At 46.0% G+C, this 9,695-nt stretch overlaps 1 protein-coding gene across 1 annotated transcript in view; it reads left to right on the plus strand.

Annotated features, from left to right (window-relative positions):
* LOC145348798 (retinol dehydrogenase 11-like) overlaps positions 1 to 5,376 on the plus strand; it is a 36,886-nt gene extending 31,510 nt beyond the window's left edge. Inside the window, exon 6 of the mRNA XM_080196866.1 lies at positions 4,845 to 5,376. Coding sequence (XP_080052992.1) covers positions 4,845 to 5,048 — 204 coding nt within the window. The 3' untranslated portion in view covers positions 5,049 to 5,376. The remainder of the gene's footprint in view (positions 1 to 4,844) is intronic.
* Positions 5,377 to 9,695: the final 4,319 nt, after the last annotated feature.

The raw sequence follows: 9,695 nt of genomic DNA on the forward strand, positions 1-9,695 counted from the left end.
AGTTATTCTATCAGTTCCCCTTAATATTTTGATAACTTTGATGAAACTCTTAGTCTGAGTTCCCATTTTTTCTTATTGATTTGTGGGACACAGGTGTCGTTGGCCAGCCTTTATTGATGTGGAGATGCCAGCGTTGGACTGGGGTAAAAACAGAAAGAAGTCTCATCCTACCAGCTTAAAGTCCAATAGGTTTATTTGTAGCAAACGCCACAAGCTTTTGGAACGCTGATTTGGATCCAGATCAGAACTCTCACCCACCTGACGAAGGGACAGCCTGTTCCGAAAGCTTGTGGCATTTGCTACAGATAAACCTGTTGGACTTTAAGCTGGTGTTGTGGGATTTCTTTTAGCATTTATTGCCCAAGCCTAATTGCCCTTGAGAAGGTTTGTGAAATCTGTCCTCATAACTCAACCCTTAGAGCCAGGGTATCATTCTGATCACATTACTCTAACTTCTGGAGGGGTGTTGGACAGAAATGTTCACAGTGCTCCAGGTGTGGCCTCACCTGGGAGGGGGGGGGGGTGGCGGCGTTGGGCTTTGTACACCTGAAGTGTGACTCCTCCCCACCCCTTGTATTCCAGACCTCCAGATAGAAAGGTCATTTTCACCATTCAAAAATTGTGCAGAAGGAAACCATTCAGCCCATTGAGTCTAAGATAGCCTAGATGGTGCCAGAATGAGGTGACACTTTGGGAGCTCTCCCCAGTATACCCTCTAATTCTATCTTTTACTCTCGTTCTACTTTTAAAACACTATGCTAACTCTGTATGACTGTAACATTACATTCGGCACCCTATCCTGTCCTTCTCCCTGCCACAATTTCCATTCTCACTTCCCTCGGTAACTTTGCATACATCACATCTGGTCCTGGTGTCTAATCAATTTACCGCCGGCACACTGACACCGCTGCCTCACAGCGCCAGGGACACGCGTTCAATTCCAGTTTGGGTCACTGTCTGTGGAGCTTGCACATTCTCTCCGTGTCTGTGTGGGTTTCCTCCCATAGCCCGAAGATGCTCAGGTTAGGTTGATTGGTCAAGATAAGTTAAGCCTTAATGTTGCAAGGTGTGTAGGTTAGGGGGATTAGCCATGGAAAATATATGGGGTTACAGGAATAGGGCCTGGCTAAGATTATCATTCGGCCCACCGAGTCCATAGCAACTCTCCAAGAGAGCATCTTATGAATAGTATGCTTTGTCTGTATAGTGCGTAAGAAACAATACTTTTCACTGTGTCCCAATATGTGATAATAAATCAAACCTAATCGAACTGCTTGATAGAGCAGACGCAGCACGGTTTCATTAAAGGGAAGTCGTGTCTAACAAATTTACTGGAGTTCTATGAGGATGTGTCTAGGGCGGTGGATAGAGGAGAGCCGGTGGATGTGGTCTTTCTTGATTTTCAGAAGGCGTTTGACAAGGTACCTCACAAGAGGTTATTGCAGAAGGTCAGGGGGCATGGAGTTGGGGGAAGGGTGTTAGCGTGGATAGAGGACTGGTTGTCAAATAGGAGGCAGAGAGTGGGGGTCAATGGGTGCTATTCGGATTGGCGGATGGTGACTAGTGGAGTGCCCCAGGGGTCGGTGCTGGGGCCTCAGCTATTTACCATTTATATAGATGATCTGGAGGAGGGAACCGAGTGTAGGGTGTCGAAATTTGCTGATGACACCAAAATTGGTGGAAAGGCAAATTGTGCGGAGGGTGGTGAGAGTCTACAGAAGGATCTAGATAGGCTGGGCGAATGGGCCAGGAAATGGCAAATGAAATTTAATGTTGGCAAGTGCGAGGTGGTCCACTTTGGTAGGAATAATGGTAGGAAGGATTATTACTTACGTGGAGAAAAACTGCAGCAGGCGACGGTGCAGAGGGACCTCGGGGTCCTTGTGCATGAGTCGCAAAAACCCAGCTTGCAGGTGCAGCAGGTGGTCAGGAAGGCGAATGGGATGCTGGCCTTCATAGCGAGGGGGATTGAATATAAAAGTAGGGAGGTCTTGCTGCAGCTGTATAGGGCATTGGTGAGGCCGCAGCTGGAGTACTGTGTGCAGTTTTGGGCGCCGTACTTACACAAGGATATTTTGGCCTTGGAGGGAGTGCAGAGGAGGTTTACTAGGCTGATGCCGGAGTTGAGGGGGTTGAGCTATGAGGAGAGGCTGAATGAATTAGGCTTGTACTCGTTAGAGTTTAGAAGATTGAGGGGAGATCTCATTGAGACGTATAAGATGATGAATGGGATGGATAGGATAGAGGTGGAGAGACTCTTCCCGCTCAGAAAGGACAGTAGGACTAGGGGGCACAGCCTCAAGATAAAGGGGAGGCGGTTTAGAACGGAGTTGAGGAGGAACTTCTTCACTCAAAGGGTGGTGAATCTCTGGAATTCTCTGCCCGTTGAAGTGGTGGAGGCTGCCTCGCTAAATATTTTTAAGACACGGGTTGATGGGTTTTTGATAAGAGAGGGGATTAAGGGTTATGGGGAGAGGGCGGGAAGGTGGAACTGAGACACGACAGATCAGCCATGATCTTATTGAATGGCGGGGCAGCCTCGAAGGGCTAGTTGGCCTACTCTTGCTCCTATTTCTTATGTTCTTATGTTCTTAAAGTGGTTCATTTTGGCAGGTCAAATAGGATGGCAGGATATAATATTAATGGTAGGACTCTTGGCAGTGTGGAAGATCAGAACGATCTTGGGGTCTGAGTTCATTGGACACTCAAAGCAGCTTGCAGGTTGAAGTTGTGGTTAAGAAGGTGTATGGTGTACTGGCCTTCATCAATCGAGGAATTGAGTTTAGGAGTCGGGAGATAATGTTGCAGCTGTACAGGAGCCTGGTCAGACCCCACTTGGAGTACTCTGCTCAGTTCTGGTCGCCTCATTACAGGAAGGATGTGGAAGCCATAGAAAGGGTGAGGAGGAGATTTACAAGGATGTTGCCTGGATTGGGGAGCATGCCTTATGAGGATAGGTTGAGAGAGCTCGGCCTTTTCTCCTTGGAGAGACAAAGGATGAGAGGTGATCTGATAGAGGTTTATAAGATGATGAGAGGTATGGATCGGGTGGATTGTCAGAGGCTTTTTCCCAGGGCTGAAATGGTCGCTGCAAGAGGACACAGGTTTAAGGTGCTGGGGAGTAGGTACAGAGGAGATGTCAGGGGTAGGTTTTTCACTCAGAGAGTGGTGGGTGCGTGGAATGGGCTGCCGGCAACGGTGGTGGAAGTGGATTCGACAGGGTCTTTTAAGAGACTTTTAGATAAGTACATGGAAGTTAGTAAGATAGAGGGTTATAGGTAAGCCTTGTAGTCTCTAAGGTAGAGACATGTTTGGCACAACTTTGTGGGCCAAAGGGCCTGTATTGTGCTGTAGTTTTTCTATGTTTCTAAAAGAGTCCGCACTGACTCTCCACCAGAGAATCATACTCAGGCCCATTCCCTCTCTAAACCCAAAACCCCAGCACTAATCTTCCAACTTGTATCATAATGTTTTGGCTGACTATAGAAACGGGTGAGAAGCAATCCAGGAAAATAATCAATAGGGGGAAAGCCAACTTCACTGGGTGAAGAATGGATAGTCAAGGTACGTTCTTTGGAGACGGAAAAGTAAGGCACACAAAATAGACATTAAATGAAAAAAAAAGGTGTGTTTACGGCAGTTATTAACCACAGAGCAGTCAGTTTAATTTGGTGGTGGGAAAACTTCTTAAAATTAGAATTTAGAGCAGAATTAATAGTCATATGGACAAATGTGAGGGAAAGCCAACATGGATTTTGTTTGACTTGTTGTAGGCTATTCAGAGATAGTAGGGAGGGTTGATGAGGGTAATGCAGTTGATGTGGTGTACATGGACTTGCAGGAAGTATTTGATACAGTGTCACACAAAGTTATAGCCCAAAAGGGGCAGTAACAACATAGAAATGGAATTGGCTGAGTGATGAAGGAGCAGCGCTCCGAAACCTTGTGCTCCCAGAAGTGCAACCGAATAAACATGTTGGACTTTAACCTGGTGTTGTGAGGCACCTTACTGTGTGTACCCCAGTCCAACACCGGCATCTCCACAGCATGAGTGAGAGGAAAGAGAGCAGTGGTTCATCAATATTTTTCCAGGTTTTGTGACGGATTTCCCCAGGGATCAGTATTAGGATCCTTTCCTTTCTTCGGGAATGTTCCAGGGAACATGTTTAAATACACAGTACAAAACTACCACTATATTCTGCACCTTCCCTTTTCATTCTTCCTCTGTATATGTTATGCTTTGTCTGTATCGTGCACAAGGAACATTATTTTTCACTGTATCTCAATACATTTGACAATAATAAATTAAATCAAATCAAAACTTGTAAGGATTGTGAGCGGCGAGGAGAATGTAGACTTTCAAAAGCAGACAGACAAGTTGGTGGGGTGGGGGAATAGGTGGCAGATACAGTTTAATATGGAGAACTGTGGGATGATTCATTTTGACAGGAAGAACATGTAGAGTCAGTATAAAATAAAGGGTATAACTAAGAGGAGAGAGGGACCTGGGTGTATACGTGCTTAGATCATTGATAGCTGGATAGGTGGCGAGAGCTGTTAAGAAATAATAGTGTCCTAGACTTTGAGAATGAAAGGGCACAGATTTAAAATGACTGATAAAAGAAACAAAAGCAAAACGAGCGCAAAACCTTTTCACACAGCGAGTCTGGAATGCAATAATAGTATAGTGGAGGCAACATCAATCCAGACCGGTATGTACTCAATGGGCCAAATGGACTCCTTCTGCACTGTAACAATTCTGTGATTCTCTGAACTGAATACTTGCAGAAGTTGCTTTCTTTGACAATGTGCTGTTTGACATTCCGAAACTCTCTGTCTTGCAGTCCTCAGAGGAAGGGGCAGTGAGCACCATCTACTGTGCTGTGTCGGAGGAAATGGAGGGTGTGAGTGGGAAGTACATTGACAGTGATTGCTCCCTCACTCTGCCCTGTCCAACTGCACGAGACAAGGCCTTAGCCAAAAAACTCTGGGACGTCAGTGAATCCCTCACCGGACTCCACGAGCAGACAACAGAGGAGACCAGTTAATGCAGCACCAAGCATTCCTCCCACTCTCATCCCCTCCATCCTCACCCCTTCACTTTCTCCCACTACCTTCCCCCCAAAACCCTCAGCCCCCTCCACCTCATCCTCATCCTCTCCCTTCCCCGCCCTTCTCTCCAGTCCTTCCACCTCTCTTCCCCTCCTCACATCCCTATCCTACTCCACCTTTCCTTCCACCTCGAGTCTTTTGGGAATTTGGCCTATGTGTCGGTGAGACAGTTTGTTGATATTCAGGATGTGGGTGTCGCTGGCTGGGCCATCATTTATTGCCCACCCCTAGTTGCCCTTGAATTGAGTGGTTTGCAAACCCATACCTGAGGGCAGTTGAGAGTCAACCACATTGCTGTGGCTCTGGAGTCACATGTAGGCCAGACCGGGTGAGGATTTCCTTCTGTAAAAGACATTAGTGAACCAGATGGGGTTTTTTCCAACAATTTAATCCAATTAAATGAGAAGTGATGCATTTCGGTAGATCGAATGTAGGGGGGAGTTATACAATAAATGGCAGAACAATCAAGAGTATAGACACACCTGGGTGTGCAAGTCCACAGATCCTTAAAGGTGGCAGCACAGGTGGAGAGGGTGGTGAAGAAGGTATACTTGCCTTTATTGGATGGGGTATAGAGTATAAAAGTTGACATATGATGTTGCAGCTATATAGAACGTTGGTTAGGCCACATTTGGAATACTGCATCCAGTTCTGGTCACCGCACTACCAGAAGGACGTGGAGGCTTTGGAGAGAGTACAGAGAAGGTTTACCAGGATGTTGCCTGGTATGGAGGGTCTTAGCTACTTAGCTATGAGGAGAGATTGGGCAAACTGAGGTTGTTCTCCCTGGAAAGACAGAGGATGAGGGGAGACCTAATAGAAGTGGATAAAATTATGAGGGGTATGGATAGGATGAACAGTGGGAATTTTTTCCCAGGTCAGAGGTGACGAACACAAGGGGTCACAGGTTCAAGGGGAGGGGGGCAAGGTTCAACACAGATGTCAGGGGGACATATTTTACACAGAGGGTGGTGGGGGCCTGGAATGCACTGCCAAGCAAGGTGGTTGAGGCGGACACACTGGGATGGTTTAAGACTTATCTAGATAGCCACATGAACAGACTGGGAATAAAGGGATACGCACGAATGGTCTAGTTGGACGCATGAGTGGTGCAGGCTTGGAGGGCCGAAGGGCCTGTTCCTGTGCTGTATTGTTGTTTGTTCTTTGACAATCGACAATGGTTTCATGTCATTAAACTTTTGATTCCAGATTTTCTTTCATTGAATTCAAATATCACCACCTGCTGTGGTGGGATTAGAACCCGGGTCCCAGAGTATCTGGAATACTAAATCTGTGGATAGTCCATTGAGGATACACTACACCACTGTCTCCCTGAATGTTTTGCTGCTTGGAATGGTGTGTTTGGAATATTTCTGAACAGTTAGTTCTGTTTCTCAAAGAGGTTTTCAGAGTTCTGTTTCTGTTGTTGCTCAGGGTGGGGAGTCATTGTTACTGGACTAGCAATCTGCGTTCAAAACTCACCACAGCAAATGATGACCATGAAGCTGTTGTTGTAAAGACCCATCTCGAACTCTAAAAGCCTTTGGGAAGGCTGGCCTAGCCAATGACATCAGATATGTGGGGCAGCACAGTGGCGCAGTGGTTCACACTGCTGCCTCACAGCGCCAGGGACCCAGGTCCATTGTCTGTGCTGAGTCTGCACATTCCCCCCGTGTCTGCGTGGGTTTCCTCCGGTTTCGTCACACAGTCCAAAAATGTGCGGGTTAGACTGATTTGGCCAGGATAAATTGCCCCTTGGCGTCAGGGCATTAGGAGGGTAAATATGTGGAGGTATGGGGATAGGACAGGGCCTGGGTGGGATTGTTGTTGGTGAAGGCTTGATAGCCAAATGGCCTCCTTCTGCACTGTCAGAATTTTATGATTCTATGATCTCGGAAGTGATAGATAAAAATAATCTGGTGTGGCCTACACGTGATTCACAGCTATATGGTTGATTCTGAAATAGCTGCGCGAACCTCAGTTATATCATGAAGCCTAAAAGAATGAAACCCTTGGAGCACTCAACATCAACCCGGGCAGGGGGCAAACTCAGCCCTGTCAACCCTGCAAGTCCTTCTAACTAACATAGAAACCTAGAATTCTTACGGAGCAGAGGAAGGCCATTTGGCCCATCGCATCTGCACTGGCTCTCCTAAGGAGTGTTATGAGGTCATTAAAGGCCACTTCCCTGCCTTTACCCCATACCTCTGCACATTGCCTCAATTCAATGATCAGCTAATGCCCTCTTGAATGCCTTGATTGAATCTGCCTCTACCACATTTCCAGCCAGTGTGTTCCAGACCCAAAGCCAAAGAACAAATAAAATTACAGCACAGGAACAGGCCATTTGGCCCTCCAAGCCTGCACCGACTATGCTGCCCGACTGAACTAAAGCCCCCTACCCTTCCAGGGACCATTTACTGTATATTTCCTATCTGTATTAGACCTTCCAAAATCCATTACCTCACATTTTTCAGGATTAAACTCCATCTGCCATCTCTCCACCCAAGTCTCCAACTGATCTATACCCTGCTGTATCCTCTGATGGTCCCCATCGCTATCTGCAAATCCACCAACTTTTGTGTTGTCCGCAAACTTACTAATCAATCCAGTTACATTTCCCTCCAAATCATTTATATATACATCTATATACAAACAGCAAAGGTCCCAGCACCAATCCCTGAGGAACGCCACTTGTCACAGCCCTCCATTCAGAAACACACCCTTCCACTGCCACCCTCTGTCTTCTTTGACCGAACCAGTTTTGTATCCACCTTGCCAGCTCACCTCTGATCCCATGTGACTTCAACTTCTGCCATGAGGGACCTTGTCAAAGGCCTTACTGAAGTCCATGTAGACGACATCCACTGCCCTATCCTCATCAATCATCTTCGTCGCTCCCTCGAAAAACTCGATCAAGTTAGTGAGACACGACCTCCCCTTCACCAAACCACGTTGTCTCTCACTAATACGTCCACTTATTTCCAAGTGGGAGTAAATCCTGTCTCAAAGAATCCTCTCCAATAATTTCCCTACCACTGATATAAGGCTCACTGGCCTGTAATTACCTGGATTATTTGTGCTACCCTTCTTAAATAAAGGAACAACATTGGCTATATTCCAATCCTCTAGGAACTCCCCTGTGGTCAGTGAGGATACAAAGATTTCTCTCAAGGCTCCAGCAATTTCCTCCCTTGCCTCTCTCAGTATTCTGAGATATATCCCATCTTAATGTTTCTCAAGAATCCCAGTACCTCCTCCCTTTTAGATCTCAACATGACTCAAACTATTTACACGCCCTTTCTCAGACTCATCATCCACCAAGTCCTATTCTTTGGTAAATACTGATGCAAAGTACTCATTTAATACCTTGCCCATTTCCTCTGGCTCCATGCATAGATTCCCTCGCCTGTCCTTGAGTGAGCCAACCCTGTCCCTGGCTACCCTCTTAGAACCATAGAACCATAGAAAATTACAGCTCAGAAACAGGCCTTTTGGCCCTTCTTGTCTGTGCTGAATAATTTTTTGCCTAGTCCCACTGACCTGCACTTGAACCCCTCTCATCCATGAACCCATCCAAGTTTTTCTTAAATGTTAAAAGTGACCCCGCATTTACCATTTTATCCGACAGTTCATTCCACACTCCCACCACTCTCTGTGTGAAGAAGCCCCCCCCTAATATTCTCTTTAAACTTTTCTCCTTTCACCCTTAACCCATGCCCTCTGGTTTTTTTCTCCCCTAGCCTCAGTGGAAAAAGCCTGCTTGCATTTACTCTATCTATACCCATCAAAATCTTATACACCTCTATCAAATCTCCCCTCATTCTCCTACACTCCAGGGAATAAAGTCCTAACCTATTCAATCTCTCTCTGTAACTCAGCTTCTCAAGTCCCAGCAACATCCTCGTGAACCTTCTCTGCATTCTTTCAACCTTATTAATATCCTTCCTGTAACTAGGTGACCAAAACTGTACACAATACTCTAAATTCAGCCTCACCAATGCCTTATATAACCTTACCAGAACATTCCATATATATGTATAAAAAGCATTGGGATTTTCCTTAATCCTGCTGGCCAATGATTTTCATGACTCTTTTTAGCCCTCCTTACTCCTTGCTTAAGTTTCTTTCTACTTTCCTTGTATTCCACACTTGCCTCCTGTGTTCCCAGCCTCCTAGCCTTGACAAATGCTTCCTTTTTCTCTTTGACTAGGCTCACAATATCTCTCCTTATCCAAGGTTCCCATAACTTGCTATACTCTCCTTCATCCTTACAGGAATGTGACTGTCCTGAATCCCTATCAACTTACACTTGAAAGCCTCCCACGTGCCAGATGTTGATTTGCCCTCAAACATCTGCCCCCAATCTACATTCTTCAGTTCCTGCCTAATATTGTTATAATTAGCCTTCCCCCAGTTTAGCACCTTAACTTGAGGACTACACTTATCTTTATCCATCAGTACCTTAAAGCTTACTGAATTGTGGTCACTGTTCCCGAACTGCTCCCCTACTGAAACATCAACCACTTGGCCAGGCTCATTCCCCAATACCAGGTCCAGTATGGTACCTTCCCTAGTTGGAC

Source organism: Carcharhinus amblyrhynchos, chromosome 1 (assembly GCF_965287045.1).
Source record: "Carcharhinus amblyrhynchos chromosome 1, sCarAmb.v2.hapA, whole genome shotgun sequence".
Lineage (NCBI taxonomy): Eukaryota > Metazoa > Chordata > Chondrichthyes > Carcharhiniformes > Carcharhinidae > Carcharhinus > Carcharhinus amblyrhynchos.